This window comes from Leuresthes tenuis, unplaced genomic scaffold (genome assembly GCF_036924035.1).
Source record: "Leuresthes tenuis unplaced genomic scaffold, fLeuTen1.0.hap1 SCAF_4, whole genome shotgun sequence".
Classification (NCBI taxonomy): domain Eukaryota; kingdom Metazoa; phylum Chordata; class Actinopteri; order Atheriniformes; family Atherinopsidae; genus Leuresthes; species Leuresthes tenuis.
In genome coordinates this window covers 18,827,470-18,853,329 of record NW_027325358.1, presented here as the reverse complement: position 1 = coordinate 18,853,329, position 25,860 = coordinate 18,827,470, and the positions used below count along the sequence as shown (strand labels likewise).

Below are 25,860 nucleotides of genomic sequence, written 5' to 3'. Positions count from 1 at the left end.
ACCAAAAGCCTCTCTCTCTCTCTCTCTGCCAACATCATATTTGACTTTCTCTACTGTTGGGTAAGTCACTGGACATGATAATGCTGGGAAAAAAAATTAAATAAAAAATAAAACAAAAAAACCCCTTCCTCTGGGCTGCACAGTCACAGATGTTGCTCTGCAACTGTGGGTAAAACACACCCACTCTGCTTCTCTCCACGTCGCCTGGTTACAGTCTCCACTCTAGTAATTACTTCTGGGGAAAATAGCCATGCAGATACCCCTGACAATCCCTGGGCTATTAATAAAGCCCGGATCTCTGTGGGATAATGTCAGGGCATGATCCCTGTTGAGAGGAATAGTGATGAGTTTGTGTTTTAGTTTCCACTCTGCACGAAAGAGGCGAAAGCTGCGTCTGTTCAAGCAAGTGTGACTGAGACAAAGAGTAAATAGAGGAGTATCATGCCGTTTAGGAGAGTTCAGTGTTGAACACAGAGAAGGTGCTTAAAATTCAGCAGCAATGGGCAGTAATAATGGGGGTGTTGTGGAAAGGGAGAGAACTGAGACATCAAGAGTCAGGAGACTCAAAGTATACTAAGGAGCTGTTACATAGAGAGAATAGATGGAGGGAGGGAAAACAAGCTCTGAAGGAAACCAACCGTCAGTGTAAACACTCAAGGTGTCAGTATACAACCTTGAAAATACGCACAGCCCGTCCAGAACTGTGCGCACATATTTTTCTTAGCTGGCTTGAGTTAAGGCATATGAGAAGCGATTTAGCTCAAATTCCAGCTTCGGAGTCCTGGGAGTCCTCCTTTACTTCTGGGTACGTGCAGTTTATCAAGTGGCAACTCTCTGGCATGCTGGCGCTGGCTCACAGCAGCAGGTTAAACTCCATCACACCCTAATGTCTTCCTTTGAGGCCCAGCTTAGCGCAACGTAGCCGGCCAGTAAGGCTCCATGGCATTTCAAATTAATCCTTTAAATCAACCGCTTGCTGATGGTTCAGGATTAACTAGATTAATGAAACAAAAAACTTGCCAGTTTGCCATTTCACGTAAGTAAGTGTGTGTGTGTGTGTGTGTGTGTGTGCGCGCAAGACACTCAGCAGTTATGTTCCAGAGCATTCAAGCATGTTGCCATGCAGTGGAAAAGGTCATTCGGACAACCATTTCCTTTCTTTCCTTCTATTACTCTGACATATCATCCACACCAACGGTGAAGTAGCACAAGACTTACCATCACAACAACTTGGATGGAAAATGCTTTTGAAATCAAGGAAACAGGTGTTAGGGAAAGGTGGATCTAGAGGAACAGAAGAAAAAAAAAAAGACAGAGAGGGAGGAAAAGACATAATGAAGGAATTTAATTGGAGAAACAGAAGTAAAGGACAACCGAACTGTTGCCAAAAGCGGGAAACGTATATCTAACAGATATCTCCTCAAACTCTAAATGAACTGATGCGACACGTGAGTTTCAGCACAGTGTCTCTTCCTGCTGAAATGCCTGCCACTATCATTCACCATCGCTGGCAGAAAGGCGAGGATGGGACAGAGCCAAATATCTGGTCATAATGACAAGCACTGGCACAGAGTGTACTGGGACAAAGGTTGCAGACCCCTGTCTAATGTCCACATCCAGCCACATCCACATGCCCGTTTGTACAGAATTACGCCTTCAGTGCAGCATAGTATCTCCAACCACTGTGCCGTCTTATTGGCTGATTATTCAGCTCTGCGCCTCTTACAAGAACCTAAATCCTTCTTTGGTTCCCTTTGCTGAGGAATAATTGATAGTTAAGAAAGTTTGACTCAATACGTGCACACTGTAGCAATTCATGCTATGGCAAGCTCTGAATGCTCTCATGCTTGAAAGGCACCCTGAGCGACCTGTCACAGCTAATCATGCAGGTTCTCGGTGCCATGCGCTTATTTATGTATTCAGGACAGAATGTACAAAGGGGAGGGGTGCGTGTAAAGAGAGGCGTAAAGTTTACATCTAATACAAAATGTCTTGTCAGAGAAAAACATCCACTTGGATGAAACAAACAGCAATCCTACACTACACCATGCCCACAGCCACCCCATTTACATACCTGAACAACTAAAAAACAAAAAACAGTGGCTTTGTACACACTGAACTGACAATTTGTTCTGTCAGAGCACAGCGTTTTGTGGCTTCCTGCACACACAAAATGCTGCACGACAAACAATAGCCACTCACAGAGCTCTGGTGTTTTTCCGAGTGCAAGGTTTGGCCACTAGAGAGCTCCACAAAACACGCAATGTCCTGCTAATGCTCAAAACCAATGAGGCTGTTGAAAATGATGGACTCGTTTCATGGAACCATTCTACCAAGAGTCAAGCAGGAAACTGGCGGCGGTGGAAGCGAGCGCCAACGTACGAAGGAGACGGAGGTCACCACACGTTGCAACTTGCTCTTCAAATGCATTCACAAGCACACGGATGAACCTGTCGGTTGCCATTCCACTGTACAGTTAAGGGAAATATTTGGCCCTCACTGCCTCACTGCCCCTTCCGCTGTGTTGCAAAGTCATATCTAAACAATCACGAGTCTAGGGACACAGAAACTGTCATTTCCTTTTTGCACAAACAAGCCTGGTAATAAGAAATTAAAAATAGAGCTCTGACAGCAACAGAAAAAAAGAGGGAAAGAGAGAGGGAGAGAGAGAGAGAGCATCCCTGACAAATTTGTATTTTGATGCTTATATGACAGCATCCATAAACTAATGGGATACATTTCAGGAGTTGGGTTTCTGCACAGACTTTAAAATCTTTTGCTCCTGAAGAGACCGAATCAACATTAAAATAGAAACTGTATTTCCAGGATCTGAAATTGACAGAAAATTACACCTGCCAGGATCTGAAAATGACCGAAAATTACAGCTGCCACCATTTATAGCTAAACCTGCAAGACAATTCAACGACATAAACAGTAGTTTTACATCCTGGTAAATAAATAAATAAATAAATAAAAAAACAACAACAACAACACAGCTACTCGTTCATATGAGATAAATGCACGACTAGTCGAGCCAATAAGCACGCCTGTTGTGTTTCTCCTTCGGATATAGGTGACCAGAGGAGTTAAGAGGATCTTTTACAATTAATTCTGCAGGAGAGGCATAAGGAGCTTCTTCGGGAGGAGGAGGAGGAGCAGCAGCAGCAGAAGGTGCGCAGCTGCCACCCAAACACCCATGTGCAGATCTGTTTTTCTTTAGATATTTGTCTCAGAGAGTAGCCCAGATATTAAGATACATATTTAGGAATGTAAAGCGCAAAAAACACAACAGTTAGCAGCAGCAGCAGCAGCAGCAGTAGCAGCAGTAGCAGGATGGCCTGCAGCCTCACCTCCCCAGTTGCTGTCCTCAGTCAGTGCTGTCAGGTCCAGTCGGGGCACGTCCTCGCAGCTCGTCTTCTCGCACTCCGGGTCCGAACTTCGACCCTCTCCGATCCTCCCCGTGTCACAAGTGACGGGCGACTCCTGGATCTTCATCCTTAACGTCTGCACAACCATGAGAGAAAAGAAAACAGCGCTCAACAACAACGTCCAGCCCCGTGAACACACTCTTTAAGTCGAGCCTCTCACTTCGGTCTGGCCCTGCCCTCGCGGAGGGGGGCTGCTCCCTGGCAGCCATTGGCCGCCTCCCGGGCTAAAACATCCGCCCATCTGTGTTTGCCAGCGTCTGAGAGAGCAGGAGTAGCTTTGCTCCGCCTCGTCTTACACCAACAGGAATCCCTCACCCCTCCTTCTTCCCCTCTCCTTATCCCCCCCCCCCCCCCCCCTTACAGTAGTTTTCCTTTGCTTTCTCTGTTGAATGACATATTCCCCAGCCGAGCGCAGCCCTGGACTTGTTTGTTTCACATCAGCGGCAGGGAGGGGTGGAGGACCGAGAGGCGGGGAGGAGAAAAAGTACACGGAATGTGATACTGTACACGTAGGCTGACTTGTGAGATTTTTTTTCCATCCATCTCTATCTTCCTTGTCGCTGCATACAACAAAAATGACCTCACAGCAGAGAAACTAAATGCAGACCTCCTCCGGCACATCCTCACATCCTCAGCCCACTCCACATTTTTATTCATCCATTGGCCTCTCCTCTCCTTATTTTTTTTATTTTGAACTTGCTCAGTTTGCTTATCAATGATCAAAGGAGTGTAAACAAATTGTGGTGTATTGTAAATACTTTTGGGAAAGTGGGTCCACAGATCACTTAGTGCTAAGCCCTTGGGGTCCCATTTCCTCTGTCTGGGCGTGGGACCAAGCTATTTTTAGGGAAAACAGACTCTTCTGGACCCCATTAATGCCACAGACAGCTTACGGGAAAGGGTGCACTTAAATCTGGTTACAAAAGCCCTTGTGGGTTTTTTTTGGTTTTGTTTTGGTAACGATACCCAGTTGTTGTTTTTGTTGGCTGGTTTCTGAGAGATTACAGTAAGGCGGCATAGTTGGTCTCGGTGTGTGAGGGGGTTCTGTGCTGTAGTGGAGGGCTCAAGGCCAGAAACAGAGAGTTATCAAGTCTTCTCAGCTGTTACACGGGAAGAAACTCTGACGTGGTGTGAATCAGAAATCATACAAAGTGGCACAGCTGCCCAGTGAGAATGTGCAGACTGTGACTGGCCAACAATAGAAATGTCCCCAACGTGGCACTTACGGTCACCGTTTAAGGTCAAGGGACCAGCTCCTGTGTACCAGTAAAAGCCGCACTCACAGCCAACATTCAGGATTGCCTTATTACAGATCCACTTGGTATGATGTCATGTGAAAAAAACCCAAAAAACTTACAATTCTTCATGAATCAAGGCATATGGAAAATGATCTTGTCCTCACTGGGTCTTAAATTTAAGTTAAAAAGAGCTTTGATGATCAATGACAAAGGACATAATAGGCTATCATCATCTATTTAACAAAAGTAAAACACAATGTAGAAGCATGGTGTTAAAAACTGAGTCCGCCCTTACTGCCTCTGTTGGAATTAAAAGGGTGAGTAGCAGCCAGGTGCTGTTAATCAAATGCACTTGATTCATTCATTGTCAGCAAGTGTGAGCGCCTCTATAGAAGCAGATGCTTCGGCTGTTTCCTGTCTGAAGCATTCAGGTGTGTGTCAACACAATGACTAGGAGAAAAAAGACCACAGCAATGATCACAGAGAAGCAACGGTTGCTGCCCATCAGTCTCTTTCTATCTGTCCTGTTACTCTCAGTAAACACATTGATTAGGATTTCATCTTTCTGTCTTTGGTAATAATGCTCAAATTACAATGTAATGACTTTTTTATATCTGTCTGATACCGAATAAAACCGCATGTTTGTATATCGAATCTGAAATTAAGTTAAGATACCCCAAATATTACTGAAACACAAACAAGTTAGTGGAGTGGATGCACTTACATCAGATTACATCAGACAGGTCAAATGCATCCTCATGATGAAAACATTATAACACATGGATGTATTAATTTACATCCTTTTTCTTAAGCCAGTGTAGATTTTGTTCCACACTTGCTCCTTGTGAACTACTATATTATCTGACTCCGAAATAGCCAAAAAGTTCCTTCAGCAAGACACACTTCTTTGGATGCCGATCGTTTTCTATTCAAATGAGTCGTTAAACTGATAAAGAGCTGTTGGCTAATGACCCACTTTTACTTGATTAGTTTACCCTGTTTGTTTAAGCGTGACAGATTAATCAATCTGCCGACAATAATCACAAGAAGAAATGCTGCCGTAAGCTTTCTCTCAGGATCGAGCAGTTTAAAGATGCTCTACAACGATCCTCTGTGGATTAAATCGAGCACAGATGTTACAGCCCACATCACCCTGCCGCGACCGCATAGAATTCAGGCGTACATGCAGGCAAAGCACACACTGCACACACACCCTGGAACATCAGCCGCTTGAGCAATGATTACATCACCGTGAGGTCCAGGTGGTGCAAAGGAGGGCTGATATAGATGAAGCTACAGTGTGTGTGTGTGTGTGTGAGGATGGGGGTATATTAGACAATAATTAAGCTGTGGCTGCTGCTTTACACACACACAGATGTACAAACAAACACATGGGGAAGTTTCAAAGGGATTTTTGCTTTGACAGCAAACAGACAAGTGTACAGCCACAGGCACAAACCCCTAATCCTTGTACTACTTATCCTTGAGGGAACTTGTCACTGACATCATGCATCCCCTAGCTGGTTACCCTAACCTCACCTTGGCTGTGGACAAGCGTACAGACAGCTGCAAGAACTCTGCACGCAGAGTTGACTTAACTCGTGTATCTGATTGTTATTAACTGTTTTTCCCCCTCAAGTACAAAAGATCATCATCAACTCATCAACTTCAGCATTTTTGTTTCCACAAACCTGTTGGACCCCACAAGTATATGGTTGCAGCTGACGTCTGGAATACGGTAAAACGTGACCACGCATACACAGTCATGTATCTATGACCTCAGAGGACTTACTCTGACCAAAACCATAACTACCATTTGAATAATCCTAACCCTGACCCAAACCATAACCTTAACCTAGATTTAGACAAGGACGGAAATGGGTTATGGTGACTTGTTTTCAGTTTCCATATGGAAAACATGACCCGATATTGTAACTGTGTAAACCACCCAACATGATTAACATGAGCATAAACACACAACTTGATGTGTTAGAGGTCCTCTGTTGGATACGTCTGCATGTGTCGCAGAGCTAATTTCTAAACTCACGTGTACATACACACATAAAAAGTTAATGATACGAGGGCTACACTGCCTTGAGCTCCTTTCACGCATTGGGATGTGTAAACATTGGCTCTATCAATCTTTAAAAGCAACAGGTTTTCTGACCATCAGGCACAAGTTAGCTTTAAATTCAAACACACCCACGGCAGAGACGGAGAGAGGGTGAATTTTGTACATTTTCCATTTAAACTACATTCGACAGTTCATCAAGCGAGGTAATGCAGACGCTTTAACCACATGTCATGTTGCCATGAAAACTTTTATGAACCTGACAATCGTGCCGTTGTGAATTAATTGTAATTGTGCAAAACATGCCTGTGGATGAGATCCATTCAAAGTATTGCTTTTTTTTTCTTCTACATGTTGACAGGTCATTCGAAGTTTGCACGTGAGCTGGTGAAAACAACGCAGCTTTGACTTCCCATTATCGGTTTTCCAGCGTTGCAACATGTTTTGTCGAAGGGGTATCAATTTACACAGACTGTTATACTGAGACACACAATACACAGGCACACCGTGGATGTTTGTGTGGCTGAGGATCAATACTGTGTGAGCTGGAGGTGTGAAAACAGAGGAGGTTATTGTTCTGAAATCCTTTCTAAGCATCAAGAGCTGTTAACAACAAGTAACTGCAAACCTGCCGTTTAGCTTATCATGACTGTTGGAAAAAACTCCTGCAACGACAGAATTTTCCTTTTGGGATCAATAAAGTATTTTTTCCATTTAATTTAATTAATGAAAAACAAAAAAAACTGGATCACTTGTAAATAGGGCCCACATAGGGTAATTTTTCATGAGGAATAATCCATAACTTTCCGAGTATCTTGTTAGCATACAGATGAACAAACAAACCGTGCCGACCACATTAGCTCTTTTTCAGAGATAATTACCTGGAATGATTTGCTAATCACTTTGCGAGTGACAATTTAGAAGCAGTAAAAAAATGCCAATGGAAGCTTCCTGGGGTGAAACAGAGTCTAATTGTGCAAATAACAATGTAAACCCCCAGTTAATGAGCAATGTTTGAAAAGATAAAGCAAAGAAAACTAGAAAATTCTAAATAATAAGTGCAGGCCTAAGGATTTCCTCAAGGCCAGCAAAACACTTTGAATTTATAAGACAAACAAACTGATATTGAATGATATCTGAAAACTCTGAAAACTCAGTTGCAGTGCACGAGGCCAACATATAGGCAGGATCTGCAGGTTAAAAAATCTAATGTACAGAGGAAGAAAAAGCCAGCCTGATGGTGACAAATGTCTGTCATACTCAAGTTGTAAACCTAGTATTTATGACCAGCTGGGAGGCTGCTACACCAGCCTCCACCCTGAGATCGGCGACATGCCGGCTCCAGATGGCCATTCGCTGGCGTAGAGTGGGCGTGGTGGCAGAGCTGCAGCCTGGTCTGCTACTGAAACCCATCTGCTCTGTTTAGGAAAAGATTCAGCATATTGGTTCAGCCCTGCACGGCTCAGTTCGGGGGTTCTAGTCCAGATTAAAACTGAAGGTGAGCAGATGGAGAAGCTGGCTCGATTCCTTGTGCCTGAGTTTTAGTTCAGGAAAAGCCCCCCCCCCCCCATTTTTTTTTTCCTAAATTCTGACTGTTGAGCTGCCCCTCCTGAGACAAAGGTCAGGTCATGGAGTTGCTGCCTGTCTTTCATCCTATTCTCTGCCCTTTCATTTCAAACGCAGCCACTCTCACACCCACTCCTGCAGTAACATCCATCCTTTGCCCTCTTCCCTTCTCGTCTGTTCCATACGCCTTCATTACTCCCTCCTCCCCTCACTACCACCTCCATTACTAAGGAGACAGGAAACTGAACCTACCTGAGAAGCAGCTCCAAGACCATCTTTTCTTGAAACATCGTTCCTGTCAAGTCCAACAGAAAAAGCTTTAACATTGTATCTTACAGCCCTTTATTTTACAGTTAAAAACTTCAGGAAACCCAACACAGTAAATACATTCATGTAAATATATCTAAACATCCTGTTTATCTGTGCTGCTTGTTCTTATCAGATAAAGTGTATAAATACCAGAGCATGTCAACAAGGTCTGTTAAGATAACTGAGATGGCAGCCAGTAGGTTATCAATGTAAAGCAGTTACTTGTTTTACAGGTGGAACAACTTGAGTGTCTATAAGAAAAGAAAGAAAAAAAAGATTTGTTGGATTTTACCCTTTATGAAGTGCATCCATGTGGCTTTCACCTTGTGTTTCACCAAGACATTCTCTGATCTGTAAAATAGACACACATTTCAAATTCTATTGATTCTGATAACAATGTCTTCGGACATTTTATTTTCTTTTTGCAAAAATGGAGCAAATCGTACACGTAAACAACCAAGAATCCAATTTGATGGGTCCGTCCTTTCCTCCACCTTTTCCCTGTGTTTATTCTTAATGTTGCTTTGGATAACAGCCCCTTGCATTGCGTTAGCAACTTTGACAGTGTTTGCTCAGAGCAAGTTGCTAAATATAATGCCTGACAAAGACAATTCTTGTGATAATAGCAATTATAAATCAAATTGCTGTGTCTTTAACACTGTCCCCAATCACCGGCAATAGATTGTTCTGGCTCATTTTTACTAATCACTAATCACTAATCAGCAAGAAAGCATGAGTTTTAAAGGGTGGCCCAGAAAGATATGGAAGACAATGTTCATCTCACTGCATTTTAAAGTGTCTTACAATTCTTCCTGAAATATATCATTTGGCATCCTTTAGAGTTCAAGCCAGTACAGAGTAAGGATTGTACTTTGAGCTTCATTTTTACATCAGTAAGACAAGCTAGTATGTTTATCAGTTATCTGCAATAAAAATTTTACACCTGATGAACGAAGGAGATGAGAAAATGGTCAACTCAACTAAACCATGTTGTTTTCCCATCAACACCAACAATTAATCCAGGAAGCATCTGAACTCCTGATTAGCTGTCTCTTGATCTAAAGAGCTTAAGTGCTCAGAGACAGCTGTTCACACCAACACCACAGAAATCCTGTCCAAGCTCAAATCTTCGCTGTTATCATGTGTCATCTGTACTGTTACATAAGAGGTTGGCATGCAGGAGAAAAAAATAAAACCATCTGACCATCTCGAGTTGTGTTTCTTGAGTGAGATCGTATGCTTAATGAATCTGTTTCCATCAGTGAGTTGGTAAGACAGCATGGCTTTCAGTTCAACTTAATATTAGCGAACACTGTTTAAAAGCCAAGTGTGAACAACAGTCAGACTTGATTATATACAGTTGTGCCGCAAGATTGGTGAGTAATGATCATGTTACCACGGCTATCTGTTTCAGCTTCATTCTTCACATCATGTCCTCGTTTTGGGTTTGACCACTTTCACAGCTCCATGTATAGAACGGATCGATGACAAAATTGTTGCTGGGAATTAGTGCAGCTTCATGGGCAGATGACAGATAGCTGCTAAAATAGTTATCTGTCAACACTGGATAGATAAGCAAGCCGAGTTGTGCTTCTATTCTGAAGTAGTCTTTCATAACTTTGAGAGGAATAAATATTTTCACAAACTATTTACCTACAACCATTTTAGGATTTGAGAAAACAGTCGGAAATGACATTTTAAAAGCTACAAACGGGGAATATTTTATATATTATATAAGACTAACTTCGGAATCTGACAATAAATCAATCAGCAAAGTTGCTAATCCCGTTAATTATGTCAACTGTTGCAACAATTTACTTTTATCATACCTGCGTTTTCTACCAGTACAAAAATAGTTCATGTCAGTACCCAACTGAAGGACATGAAATGAAGTGTCTACATACAAATGCTTTCCTTACTGAACAAGAGGCTGACCTTCTCAAATGCCAGATGCTTTAAAACACAAGAAGCTGTGCAGGAGTTTTCCTTAATAAAACTGCAAAAATGATCATTTAAATCCTCCTCTAATGCATTCAGGAAAAAAAAAGTGATTTTATATACCAGTGTTGAGAGCTGTTGTAATACTATTTAGACTTAACTTCCAAAATGGAAGACGCTAACCCAGAGGGAGTGATGTTTTTTTCTTTGTACAATGACTGAAATAACTCAGTTATCAAGTATGCGTTCATCACCCTGAAGTGATAATCACGTAAATCAGTGTCTCCGCAAAGCAGTGTTAAGGTGATCCGCCAGATGGTTTGTTATGTAGAACCATCTGGGAATTCAATGTAGGATAGGAAAAGAGCACAGTCTTCCAAAAAATCCCTGGCAAAAAAACAACATGCCAATCTATCTCTCATCTGAAATCTGACATACTACTTGATGTGTAATTGTATAATAATCTAACAGACAGAGATATCAAAGTGTAACCTCATCCCCAGGTCTGAGCTTGGCCAAACCCACTCGGTGAAGCAGGGATAAATGTAGACACGTGTTATGGCACCTACCCCAGAATGCTATTTTCAGGTAGGGGACAGAAACAGAAAGTACTGGTACTGAGCTCCATCAGTTTATTGTTTCAGAGCATGAGCTCGCTGAGTGAGGCCATGCAAATTCGAAAAAACACGCTTCTTAACGAAGACATTTGAAATGGAAATACCAAGTAGATGGTTTGCAGAAACTTGCTAAATCTTCCTTGAATGATGAGTCCCATCAGAATATATTGAAAATAAGTGCACAGCTTTAAAGAGTTCCTCTCGGAGGGTGAAAGCTGATGGAGGCCAGCCGACCACCTCTGACCAGAGGTTGTTAAATGCATTTCTTTAAAAAAAGTACATGGTATGGAGAAGTTTTGCAAAGTTCAGGGAGATTTGAAAAGGCAGACGTGCCATTTCAACGTTTCAAACATGGCAACATTAACTTATTAACATTAACCACTACTTGTGTGTTTCATCCCAGTACAGACATGTGATTTAGTTTGCACATGAAATAAGATCTTTAAATGTACAGTACCACCTTAACAAAAAAGCAACTGCCAGAGCCTATGTAAGAACCTTCTATTATGGTGCTGTATGCTGACTCATGTCCAACCTTAGACAAAGCGCCTTCTGTACGCATTATGTTGAGTTTAGATAAAAACAAAGTTAACAAGTAAAACAAATGGTACCACCCCTTAAAGCTTAAAAGAAAAAAAAACATCTTGGGTTCTTTACCATATCTGACCAACTTCTCTACAACAAATGACAAATACTGAGCACCAGAGAAAGCTTGAAACATTACAGTCTCCTTGAGTTCTCCCATATTCAACAATTAACAGGACAAGTTCCTTTCCCTCTTTATCTTAAACAAAACAAAAAAAAAGCTGCAGCTAATTGCATACTTATAACTTGACTTTATATCTGGACCAGTTCTGGAGAAAAAGAAAGTAACAATTAGCATAATACGCTGCATAAAAAAAAAGCTGCTGTAGAAGGTCAGGGAACCAATATGCTGCCAAAGAGCTTTCTCTCAGCTTCTGTCCAGCTTACCTCCATTTAGCGCTTCATGTTAACTGCAACTGTCTGGCAGTTATTCACAGTGAAACAGTAACAAGGATGGCAGGGAGTTGAAATTAATGTTTTATTATCACTGGTGTATTATTAGAGAATGTCAGTGAATATGTCAAGAAGTGTGCCAACAACTGCTTAAAACCGGTGACAAAATAAAACTAAATTTCCACAACACTGACTTGACCTAAAAAGTGAAATCAGAATTTACTACCATATAGAGTCTCATACATAGAGGGACGAGTTAATTAATACAAGCAGATTTCAATGGGTTATCTACTGATCTGCAGATGAGATCACAGTGAGAGAAGAGAGGAAGAAAAAAAAAATACAGAGTAGGAGAGAAAATACCAAAATGATAGAAGACAAGATGAAAGAGGGAAGAAAGGCAATATGACTCACTGTGTGGGCGGCCTGCTTTTCAGTGAGCTGCACTGAAGTCGGGTTGTGTTTTGCCTTCCTGGGTTTGGGGGCTCGCTCAGTGTAACCACTCTGACCTCCCTGTGAGTCCACACTGCTGCCCGTGTCCTCCCCCACGCTGCCTGAACTGCTGCCACCGCTCGACGGGTTGGTGTCTTTTTTGTTGTCTGCTCTGATGGATGCAGCTCTGCTTTCAGATGAATAAAGCAAGGGGGATGAAATTAGGCATCTGCCTTCCAGCTGACTCTTCCGGATTTCTTTGGTCTGTGCATTTATCAGCTCGACATTGGATGAAATGCTGCAGGAAACCAAATGCCAAGGCTACTTATACTTTCTCAAGCAGATAATGAGCTGTTTAGCGTTTGTGCTAATTCTATTTACTGTCAATTGAGCGCCCACGCTCTTATTGATATTTTCTGATTTCTGTGGAATAAGACACTGTCAGTGATCTCTCCACCAGCTCAACAAGGATTAGTTTCTAGCTGGGGTGACTCTAATTGTTATGACTGTATTATGTCTCAGTGAACAAGCTTGCCATGCAGAAGTAAAGCTTACAAATGGTTGCTGTAACCAAAACCCAACTGGAAGTATCATTTCAGAAGCACACTAAGGTCAGGCTTCATTATTAGATGTAACTAGATGTACAAAATCAATTTTTGCCTATAGCTGACTGATAAAGTTCAGCGTAAGAAAGTTTCAACCAACATCCAAAGAAAAACAATCTATTTTGTTACTGCATTCTTATTTTATCTCCTTATTCTTTACACCAATCTTATGTTATTCTCTTAGTCTGAAGAGTACAGATTTAGTGCTTGTTTGCAGCTACAGTAACAACCTGAGCTCAGCTACAGTTTACAGCTCTCTTTCCCAACACACGCTTGATATTTGATGCATAAAGTAAGAGAGGTTCTAATCTGAAATAATTACTTTATTTAACTGTTCAGCATATGAACAGGTGAAAAGGTTCTGAGTGATAAAAGAAAAAAATGACACATTGATGTTTTCCTACCATAGCAATGGCATTGAAGTGCCTTGAGGTGACATTTGTTGTGATTTGGCGCTATATAAATAAGCTGAATGGAAGTGAATACTATATGCTCTACATATTACACAGTTTCTGTATACAGAGCACACTTGATAAATATTCTTTTTAAAGTGCCCATGGCATACTTTTCCATGTTTTCTGGCTCATCTGCAGAGGTAAAATAATGTCTTATCACATACCTATCAAAGGTATGCACATGTTTTAGTATATCTTCACAGAGGACACTTGTTTTATCCCGTAGTCTCAAAACTCTTGCTCACAAGACTTTTTTTCACCAACCTGGCGGCTTTCACGTTTTAGCTCCTGGATTTCCTTGTGTGGTCAAATTCTCCAGGCAGTGCGCCCCAGCTAGAGCGCACGTGTTATCCACTGCGGCCACTTGAATAAGTGGAGGATTTTCTTGCTACACTTCATGGGCAACTGTCTTATGAGCAAGAGCCAGTACAACACTGGCTTTGAAGGGAGACTGAAACTGAGCTTGAACCTCAAGAGGTGAGTGACACTGTTTCTAATGTCTGTGGGGGCTGATGCTACTTTGTCTTCATACATTTGTTCAGGGTGCTGCCAAAAGTATCCATTTGTAGCTTCAACAGCTGCTAAGAAAACACAGTTACTCACAGAAGAAACTGTAGGTTACGTTTACCACCCCCATGCACTTCACATATTGTGTATAATGAAAAGAAAATAGCAATTTGGCAGCAGTTAACAACATATTTGAAAAGGTAACATGTTTGACAGAGGATTTTATTTTTGTTTGTTTCTAAGTTGTTGTAGCTTACTGGCCATTAACAAGACTTGTGCATGCATGTTCACGAGTCACCATCACGAGACTCTTCCCCACCCCCGCTGACAAGCCTCCAGGAATTTGACCAATCATGAGACACTTTAGCCAAATACTGTCATTCTCAGTCACTTCCCCCAGGAGAAAGCTCTCCCTGGCTCTGAAATAATAACAAACTATTTGGAGTAAGAAAATAAAGCGATGGGAAAATAATATTCAGTACCGTACTTCAGTGTTGTCATTATATATTCTGTTACCACCAACTGCCAGCTGAAGGTGCCTGACAGACTGTACCTGTTTCTTTCTCTGTGTCTCAGGCCCTCCCCCTGTTGTTCTCTTTGGAGCCGGTGTCTCTGCCGTGCAGTTGACGTCACCCTGGGGCTCGAAGGAAATGTGGTACAGTTCTCTGAATGTTGATCTGCTAAAGGGTTTACGTCAAAGAGGTGCTTCTCCACTGCTGAGCGTATTGTCTGGTCCAGAAAACTTCAGCGAATGAAGGGAGAAAATGAGTAGGTTAGGAAATGTATCGATTTATGCGCCATAGTTTTATATGAGCAGCAATTCTTGTTAAAACACTCCACTTTCATAATTGACAAAAAGAACATTACAATACATTTGATGTCACAAAAGTCCACATACTTTACCACATCTGGTCTGCAGCGGACAGGGGAGAGGTGGTTACTGGAAGGAAAACAAGAGGAGAGGGTTAATGCTACAGAAACAAGTAGTCACAACAGGTCACTGAGCAACGCTGAAAATCCCTTGGGGCTCAAGTTCTGGACCTACGTGATCAGGGCATCTACGTGCATGGCTGAGTATTAACCTCAGCTGTGATCACAGCTTAAGTGGGTCCTATGAGAGCAACGTGGCTGGCCTCTATGACTACTCTAATGCCCAGAGTTTATAGCCATAGACATTTATACAGATCAATGATATCACCTAAAATAAATGGGCATATATGCTGCATGACGTCACAAATTAACAAATATTTCTGAGATTTTCTACCCCCTAAACTAAATGAGTCAACCCTTCTGAAAAATAAACACCTTTTCTTTCCAGTTATGACTGAACAGCCTCCTTTAGTAGAGGAGCTGAAGTTGAATGTCCAGATAAAACAGATAATCAAGAAAAGACTAATTTAAACATTAGATACAGTTTTATGATCTGTTTTTATTTAACACGTTTGGGTTTTGGACTTAACTATTCAAAAGAAGCTACTAGGGGACTCTTATAGATTGAAAAGGGCCTGTCTTTCTTGTTACATTAAATCAGTGAAACACCTGAGAAAAAGTGAAATATTCCCTGGTTCCAAATGTATCGATTCTTCTATTTCCTAAAGCAATTTTGATTTGATGGCTTTAAAGCCTAAAATCTGGACATTTTGACTTTTAGCTTTCAGTTCTTTGATCATTTTATACATTTCTATATTCTGCTGGCTTCATCATGGAAATCTATCTAAATCTATCACCTCAGCCTTTTTATTTATTTCAAACACTACAGCAACAAAAAAAAGTCGACCTTCAGACAGGTCTTACAGGCATTACTGAATCATTGACGTCACACCTACTTTTCCTGGAAAACAGTTCTCCCAACAAATATATGCATGGAGAAAACATATTCCATAAACAGCAGTGTTGACAGTGACAGCACGGCTTGGCAGTGGGCCATGTCAAGAGTCACGATAAAGAAAGAGATAATCGTGGAGGGAATGTGAAGGTGACTCAAGTTAAAGCTCTGATCATTTTTTTTGTGTTGGCATTAACAAAGCTGTAAGTGAGCACTGTGAACCGATTAAAAGAAGGCACGCAAGGTTTTTATGACTTTTCACACCTGAGGCCATGACTATAGCTTTTTCTTTTTAATTGCTAGGTTGCTAATCTATTTCTTTTACACGTGCAACATGGCAATTAAAAATAAAAGAGCTGAAAAGTAAAGAAGTAGACAGAAGAGTGGCCATTGCTCCTGAGGGAGCAGACTGAGCTGCAGGAAAAATATTGGTCAGCCACCTCAAAATAGACCTGGCTCTGAATGTTACAGGTTAAAAAAACAGTAAAAGATTTAATGGCTCACGAATGTTCATTTAACCCTTTGATCTTGATGCCAACGAGTGCCTGCGGCATAAACTCATCATGTGCATTGGACACTTCAGACATGTGATCAATCATCTCTTGAGCTTCAGATAAATGTTTCTGGAGCCATTTAGAGCCTTTTAGGACTGGCCACCTGCCACAAGCCAGTCATAGTATAATGATGATATTAGGGTGAATCGAACTACAATATGAGACCGCTTAAGATGATTATCATCCTTTGACAAATGTTAGTACCGCCCTGACTAAGTTTGACTTAACAATTTTAGAAACAGTAGCTTGCAGTGGCTTGTGAACATTGGCAGAAACACTTGTGTACTCGTGACTCATTGTCATGGTTCATGGTTTAGAGTCAAATATTCTCATGTGTTCTCTTATGAGAAAGAGGCAAGATTTAGAGAAGTGTCAAGACAATACAAACAAAATCTTTCTTATTTTCATCATCATGTGACCTTAGGATTTATCCTCAAACCTGGTTATTTGCCCATGTATATTGGAAACTGCTAACAACTCAAACTTCTCCCGTTTTTCCGACAGCAAACAGAACATTTGCACCAATTCTTTCAGATTTTGCATAAAATGAAATCTTAAAACAACGAACCGTGAGCATAAAACCTGCGTCTAAACTGCTGATGAAATAAACAGCTGAGTGTAACAGCCTACAAATGTCAAGGGAGAAATTATAAGTAATTAAATATCTTGTTGTGGCCGTCAGCATCTCAAATAGTCTTCAGGTCAGCTCGGGATAGAAAAGGTGTCGCAGTTTGGTAAAGGATCAGGCCTCACAGATCTTTTTTCCACTGACTTAGTTTGAACTAAAGATGCAACAGCGTGAAACAACTGTGGCATGAGATGAGATCGTTGCCTGCTGTGGAAAAGAGACGGTGTGACTCATGACCTATTGACAAAAAGACCTTTGGCAAGAGGGATGAGTCACTGCTGCAGAAACATAACAAGAACATCACCACCAGAATATGAATGAGCTAAGTCAGCTAGTTTAAATGAATTCTTCAAATGTAAAATGCTGCAAGGCTCAGCTTCATATTTGTTCAGCAAATGTCTTTGTAACACAATAACTGTGCAGTTTCAATGCTCAGTTGTTAAAACTTTGACGAAGCAATACGGTCTTGGAAGTAACGTACATATGGAGTCATTTTTATCGTCACTGTATAAAATTAGTGCTTCATCTTCAAGGCTGTCTTGGCTCCTTCCAAACTTAACTAGAATCAAATATGTGGTTTTACTGGAGGCAGTGCCTTTTCTTTGCCCGTTGGAGTAACTTTCTGGGATATCGTCTCTCGTTGTACCATCCTGTTTAATGTGCTCATATGAAACGGGTATCGATCTTCAACTATATCTTGGTAAAAACACAAATTGTATCCTAAAATCTTGAACATTCCCTTTAGAGGAATAAGAATTACTTCTTGACAGTCTCAAAATGTCATTTCTGAATTCATCTTAAGGCAACTTCATAGCCTTGAATGGCCAATGACCAATTGGCTGTTTTTGTTTCTAGCTTTAATGGTGTCTGTAAGATTTGCTGAGCTATGCAGTAAAGTCTGTTATAAAATGACACGTCTGGCATTTTAATTTCACAGCCGTGCTATTTTCGCAGCGCTGATTTTGCTTAAAAAGCCAGCAATGCCAGTCTTTGTTTTACAAAAGCTTAAGGACTGCTTACTTTAATTGCTTCTCTCTGGTGCTTCTAAAATAAAAAAAAAACAAATAATATGCTGGTGTTAGCAGCTGTGTTGGTGTTTTAAAATAAACTGGTCTTTAAGGCATAAAACGGCGGAGGAAACAACTCCAAAGCTACCTCAGCGGAAGATTATTCTAGTTAAATCCCCAGCACTGTGTACCCAAGAACTTCCGCTCAGGTAATCCAGTATTACACCACAGTCAGATATTAGCCAGAACCTTTGGTCAATACCCACAAATCAAAAGAATCATAATAATATTGGTCTATGATCCACTTTGACTGGGCTAATGTTAAGCTAACATGTCGCAACCCAAGGGTTTGCGAATGTGAAGAACTGCAAGTGGACTTGAGCGAAGAGAGAAAGCTATGAAAGATATGAACCATAGTAGGCCATTGAATGTGTTGAATGTGAGCAAGGAGAGTGACCATTATCAGTCATTTCTAAAATATTATTTAATATTTGTTTCTCTAAAATACATAGAACAGTATGTAATAGGTTCTCACAGCCTCAGGATATGCTTTCATGTGGCATATATTTTGAGCAGAAGACATCCCACAAATATGGACCTTATATTGAGAGAAACCTCAAGAAAATAAAACAGACAAATTTTAGAGGCTAAACATCTTCAGGATTTTTGATTGATCCAATTTCAAATAACTACTTCAGTCAGTAGCCTTTTCCTGACCACTGACCACTTGATTAACTGGCTAGTTGTTCAGCACTGAAACAAATTTTGAGACTTTGATCATTCATAATGAGACACAAACACGTACCTAAAACACAACAGGTGCAAAAGAAAAACATGATTGGCCTACTGTAATCGTACTGTATATATACAATAATCAATATAATATATTCCTTTGTGCCTGTACTCTTGTATAATGAATAATAGCGGAACATTTTTAGAACGATGATATAAATTGCATAATGCGAATAATTGCTCATGATTGTGTTACATCAAATGCAGAGTAAGGATGTTGAGTGCTGCTGTGATGTTGAGTATTTTTTTTTGCTATTTCTATCAGGGATAACTGATGCCACAGTTCTGCAAAACTGCCAAACTCTTACATCATCCGTATTAGTGCTCTGCTCGACAGGTATATTGTTACCTGTCCAGGTAAATCTGTGATTGTTCATTGTTCATTCATTTAATCAGCCTTGCAATGAACATGACTATAAAAAAATGTACTGCCAAAGCCTGACCTTTGGACTTCTTTAAATTTCTTTTGGATTAAATTAAAGTTGCACTGAGTTATTTTAGCGACATCTCTGTGTGCCTGTGATTTTTTTTATTCCTTCAATTATCCTGTGAAGCTTCTGTCATGTTAGGAAAGGGCCAAATAAATGCCACACACAAAAAGTCTTAGGGTGTTATCAGTTCTAAGGACACATGGGTAAACAACTGTCGATGAAAAATGTGCCAAGCCTAATCGCTTAATTAAAGGAGCAGCTGTAAGCACTGACTGGACAAGTATTTTCATGGCTTCAGCTCAACAGACAGTAAAATCAGTTTATAATCAGTCGTTATCGTGGGCTGGTCTTACACATGTAAAAACACAAAGTTAAATTTACACATATAAGTTGTCATTGTATTCATTCAGTACTGTGTGGAAGAAAAAGTCACCTTCATTTTTGATTTATTATCCATTTTTTCATCTTTGAATATTTGTTTAACTACTGAAAATTCTTAATATCCTGAAAAGTCTGAAATCTTGTTTGACCAACCATTCCAAAGACATTAAGTTTAAAACACACTGGAGAGATGATGCGAATCGTCTCGTGAGACAGGCTTGAACTGAAATTCTTGACCTTCATATTTCACTCATCTTGAAATGCTCCACTGTCAATTATTCTGTGTCATTCAACAAATCAAGACATTTGCAAACTGTTTAAGCTGGCGTGTAGAAATGAATCTTTTAATCACTGAACAATAAGCATAATTGCCACATCCTCTTGAAACAAAAAGTCTCTTCATCATGATGTGCCATTTGATTAGGTGCTATGTCTAAAATATGTGCTGCGGCTGTTTCTGCCACCATAAAAAAAATGTAAAAAACAGCATTGAACCAACTGTTGCATGTGCATGCTGTCCTGCTTTCTCTCTAACTGCTAGTTCCATTGTTTGTAATGATAATGCACCGAGGCAGCATGCGGCCACCTCCCCCACACAGCCAAACCAAAACAACACACTTTCATCCAGCTCTGCCAGCTTTATAACACACAGACAGAAGCCCCACCTCATGTAGAAAGGAGATATTGGCCTTTCTTCATCTTGGGAGCTGAAAGACAAGAAAAGAAAAACTCAATTAGCTAGCAGAATTTAGCTATAGTGAAATGGCATAAAAAGTATAAGTGGAGTGAAATTAGATAAAAGCAGAGCACACGCCCTCATCACTACATGTTACTGGGGCTGAAAATAGGCGGATGGGGCTGGCTTTGTTGGCAGAATAATAGCCACGCAGTGCTGCAGATCATGGCCTTTGTGAAACCTGTCTTTGGTTATTACACTGAACCAACAGAGAAATGAGTGCTGCTCTAGAATATAGGCAAGCTGCTGCCAATACATGTACGCCAGCAACACATGATGACATTATGCAACAAAATGAGGAACTCAGTGCTGGCCCTGAGTGTTGAAGTTGCCTAACAATTTCATATCCTGGCTCTCTGAGTCTGAAAATTTCATAATCGCCCTGTCTTGTTTGCTTAAGCAGACCTTTTCTATAGTTAAAACAGAACGGGGAATGCTGAATGAGTATGTCAAATATTTAATGAAGGATTGCAGTAAGGCTGATTCTATGAGTTTATTCTTTTAAAGGATAGATGCCATTTTCCAGTAAAACTGATTCTATATTGGATGAGATTTGTTGTATTTTTCTGAAATATGGAAGCATTTGAAAAAGCAAGCCCCCTGACCAGCTCATTATCTCATCTAAAGTTTTAAATGGAGGCCTTTAGTTAATTCTCCAAACCTGCACTTTGTCACTAAATGCCTAAAGACACATCTGCAGAACATCTCACTCACCAGCTATTAGCTGAACAGCTTATTAGGCAATTAACAGAAAAAATAATCAGCATCATCTTTGATAACAGCTTTGAGCAAAAATCCCAAAGATACACCAGTTTCCTTTCATTGTAAGAACTCAATGCATATAAAATAGTTAGCTAATGTAGTTCTACACATTATACACTGAGCTCTTTATATGCGATCTGTCTGTGACAATGGATTTTGCTACAAGTTACTTTATGCATGTAGCAGCAGGAGCCAAAAGGAGCATACCAAAATTCGGTTGGGTCTAAATATTCAGTTTCACTGGTTCTGCTGGTTAAATGAATGTGGCATAAATAACAGCAAACCTAAAACAAATCCACAATGTGGTGGGTTGTAAACATGTTGATTTTTAGATGTGCTAAAATGAAGAGGAAAGAAGGTGTTATTGTAGACTAAGACTGAATGTTGTGGTACTCTGGGGTGTTTTGCTACGTGATGTACCTCCACGCGGATTACTGTAAGAGGCAGGTGTGTTGACGGGGGGGTGGGGGTAACCTTGTTGGCCATCTGAGCAACAACTCAACAAGTTCAAAACAGAGGATCTAGGTTTCAAGTCAGGCAGAAATAAAAAATGGGCCAAAGTTCAGAACACTTCAAAAGTCTTCTCGAATAACACAGTGTGTGGAAAAATGTAGGTCTTTAGTGTAGTTCATCACGCAAACACCTCCACATTCTTTTAGAGCCTTGGTTCTCCTGGCCTTCTCTCTCCCTCTCCAAACAAAAGCACACACATAAACACACCCATGTACTTAACTAGTGTTACACAGTCTGGCAAGCTTATTAAAAATAATATGTGCTGTGGCTGCTAGTGTGAATTACAAAAGCGGAAATCCTGCTTACCCACTACCTTACTGAAGGGATAACAAGAAGCTTTGTGGGCATGTTCGGAACAGACCTGATCCGTCCAGGAAAAAGGGAAAACAGCCACTGACAAGATGTTCGATAAGTTTTTTTTAACGTTTTCAAAGATTTTAGCAGTGCCTTCTCCCTCCACCCTGCCCTGCCTTAATTTATCCAAATTCTACACTAAAATAAGCCTGTTAAAATTCCTTTGTGTTGAAATGTTTCATTATTTTACTGACAACTCCGTCAAAGCGCAAACTGTGCAGTGGTTAAAACCATGTTTGTTTGGAACCTGTTATGCTTGTTATTTGTGGAATGAAGTGTAACAGTACATTTGAGTTGAGGTAAGCCCATTAGGGGCCAGAGGTATAAGTCAACAGCTAAAAAGATATGACAATTATGTGATGATATCACATATAAAAAAAACCATAAAATTCATTAGAAAATTCATAAGATTTATAAGGTATCATCCAAAAGAATCAGGCCGCTTCACAAATGATAGGAGTCCTATGAGCTGAAAGACTACGATTCTTGACTAAAATCAAATCTTAGGACCAGTCAAGGCCACTGTCTCAAAGAAGATTTAAAAAAACGGGCATAAAACAAAGATTACATTTCTACGAAAACCAGTTTGATCCAGTCGGCAAGATCCCACTGTCAATACTGTACCTGCTGTCAGACTTTAAACCTTCCTGACTGGTGGCCAACAATGCATTTATATCCACAGGGAACCCGCATTCACACCCCACTGCAATTTTCCCCACTCCCACCTATTTCAAATGGGTTTCTAAGAAACTCAAAGGTTACATCACAAGATTCAGGGAACCAAGGGACCTCTACTAAAAAGACAGTATGCATCCCCTGTGTGAAAGTATGCAATAGTAAGAGTGTAATAAGTTCACATTGCATTGCTATGCTGGTTGGTGAAGCCTAGGTAGTGAATGAGGCTGGTGTCATATATTTCAGGGAAAAGTTGGCAAACAGAGTGGCAAACAGAATCAAGGCATTGATTTATTTGATACGTGGTGATTCTGAACAGTGCAAAAAGTCAAAACGTGGAGGAGAGAAATAGATCTACAGGTGGTACAGTAAACTCTACAGGCAGGCATAAGACCCTATAAGAAATTCATATAAAGTGTAAAAAAAGAGCTTGAACTGAAATATAAAACCTGTAAGTGCTGCGCTACGCTGACAAAGACTTGTCTGACACTTATCCATGGAAAGTGAGACCAAGCTGACAAGTAGGCATGAGAGCAGCCTCAGATATGAAAACAGAGATTTCCACTTGTGGAAAATGATCACGTAGTTGCTATACGTAGTCTATGTGTAACTGATGTGTAGTTTTTTTAAGAAACTTTTACATTTTCCTTAAACATTTGACAAGTTCACAGACGTAACATTCCTAGAAAATATCAAAAACTTTTTCACTTCCAAGATATTACATTAGAATACCAACAACAAGAAGAATAATAACTGTAATGTTATCCGGTTTGTTGTAATATTCTGATTTATCTGTCTGAGCTCTGCCTGTGATACCTTTGATCAACGTGCTTAACCAACGCTACTTTATTTCCATCCCCTATGAAGAATGCAAAAAGAGGAGGTGCTCAAGGAACTACCTGGTGCCTGACCCCCCTGGCCTGTTTGATGCCCATGTATTTGAAACACAAGAACATCAGACTTAAGCAGCAAGATATTTTTTTGCTTGCTGCTTAAGTCTATGGGGCAGGAATGCTGACGCACACTGGCGTAAATGCTGAATGTAGCTCAGTCACCCGATACAACTTGGCAAAGAAAGCTTTAGCATGCGAAGGAATCCACCTGAGGATTTACTGGTACCCTGACATGGTGTGGAAAGCTTCAGCACCTTGGAAGTACTAGATTTGCCTCTTCATGGACAGCATATATCTGAATCAGTAAGAGGCAACTGATGAGCAAGCAAAGATAGCCTGGAATCACATTAAGAAAAGATAAAATTAGGTTTATATTCTTTCAGATTCTGAGCTTAATCATTTGCAATGCCAGTTATTATTGGCAAATAATAAAATAATAATAAAACTATAAAATTTAAAATGAAAGAACTGCAAATTGTTGATACAAAAATGCACTCTGTGCACTTTGTGATTGTAACAACATATTTCCAGCTAATTGTGTGTGACAGTGTGTCCGTGTCACACTTCATATTATGTAATGTGTAAATGGATCTGGTGCTGACACATTTTTAAACTCTGATTAATGTTGCACTGAAGGTCACTGGTGTGTTTGACAAGTTGTGGTCAAAGCCAAAACGGTGCCATCAATTTTCATCTAAATGTTTCAGCACCACACACAAGACATGACCATGTCGGCTGATATTTTACTCTCACTGTACTTTTCTGCCTGTTTTTTTTAAGGTCCGAAGCCGAATGTTTCTGATCCGCTGTTACTGCCTGTTTTTTTTTTTTTATGTCGTCTCCCTTCAACTGGTTGAGGCAGATAGCTGCTAAAATATAATGAGATTACTTTTGATGTTAAAGTAGTGCTATACAAATGTATCATATTGAACTTACTTATTGCTTTTTCCTGACTAAAAGAAGTTTCTCAATTTTTTCTCAAACCGTAAAAAAAATATTTTGAATTGTACACAGCCAGTGAATATTTGCTCGTTTCAGAACAAGAGTGATTTTCAGCAAAAGTTAGTTTTCCCCAGCAGAAGCAGTAAGTACCCCAACAACAGACACAGCTGCAATATTGCTATTCCAGGACTGAGGACACTTGACACCGAGAGTTTCCAATTTCAACGTCTTATAATAGGCTTGTTTGCATGCCAAATGCACACTGACAGAGTCCAAGCTATACTGTAGGTTCATGATTGCTATCAGAAACTCAAGACTCTTCACCCTTACCCTCGACTGACAGCAGATCAGCTGTGCTACGGGTGGCAGTAACCTATTTACCACCGACAGGATTGCCCCTCGTATTTCACATTTATGTACAATACTCTCATAAAAAAGCAGGAATTGTATAACATTTAATGTTGGGCATGCAGCCATTTACATAGTTTACTAACATAAAAGGCTTTAAAAAACAAGATAAACTGCATTTAAAGCATTTTTAATTGTAAGAAAATTGCTGATTACGTTGTGGTTCGTTTTCTGGCAGAGGTTTGTGCTGGTAATTTACATGCACTGGGCTCACTGACCTGCTGAGGCCCTCCGTACTGCTGGAGAGGCTGACATCAATGTGGGCGACATGAGAGGAAGTGTGTGAAGCGTCTTGTCGAGGCAGAGGTGTTGTGTCCATCGCCTCTGAGCTGGAGCTCCTCAGCTCAGAGGTCAGGGGCAAAACTATTGGTATGGAGAAATGCCGTGTATGGGGCATCCCAGGAGACAGGCTGGGCTGAGGGACAAAATGAGTCATGCCATCATTCTTCCCTTTTCTCACCTGTTTGAGAAAGAGGGAGAGATGGGAGTCTCGTGACAAGAAATGTGAGAGCACACGGGAGGAAACTGATACACTCCTCGTAAGATTTATGAACAATCAACCTCATACAAAAGAGACAAAAACACAGAGAAGTTCTGGACTTTTCCCTCAAGTTCCCATAAAACATGCAGGTTGGGAAAGAACAGAACAAAGAGGGAAAGAAAAAAAGAGATTAGCTTGAAAAACTGCAGTTAGACTGATGTATGCCTTACCTTACTGACCCTGAGTGGGTATAAACTGCGAGTGGCTCCGACTTTTGTGTAGGAAAAGAACCTTAACCTAATTACAGCAACATTCTGGGGGGTACCCTTCTGCA

General features: G+C 40.5%; 2 protein-coding genes across 5 annotated transcripts in view; one reads left to right on the top strand and one right to left on the bottom strand.

Moving 5' to 3' along the window:
• herc3 (HECT and RLD domain containing E3 ubiquitin protein ligase 3) overlaps nt 1–25,860 on the top strand; it is a 117,917-nt gene that overhangs the window by 32,714 nt on the left and 59,343 nt on the right. The window lies entirely within an intron of this gene.
• The window catches only part of fam13a (family with sequence similarity 13 member A), a 49,937-nt gene that overhangs the window by 5,901 nt on the left and 18,176 nt on the right, over nt 1–25,860 (bottom strand). For 2 of the 4 annotated variants that reach the window (XM_072384928.1, XM_072384930.1), the window contains exons 8-16: nt 25,264–25,505; nt 20,428–20,469; nt 15,043–15,084; nt 14,698–14,886; nt 12,560–12,764; nt 8,905–8,963; nt 8,556–8,598; nt 3,351–3,504; nt 1,219–1,284 (exon numbers count right to left, since the gene is read on the bottom strand). In XM_072384928.1, coding sequence (XP_072241029.1) covers nt 1,219–1,284; nt 3,351–3,504; nt 8,556–8,598; nt 8,905–8,963; nt 12,560–12,764; nt 14,698–14,886; nt 15,043–15,084; nt 20,428–20,469; nt 25,264–25,505 — 1,042 coding nt within the window. The remainder of the gene's footprint in view (nt 1–1,218; nt 1,285–3,350; nt 3,505–8,555; nt 8,599–8,904; nt 8,964–12,559; nt 12,765–14,697; nt 14,887–15,042; nt 15,085–20,427; nt 20,470–25,263; nt 25,506–25,860) is intronic. The other 2 variants (XM_072384929.1, XM_072384931.1) reach the window with 1 other exon arrangement.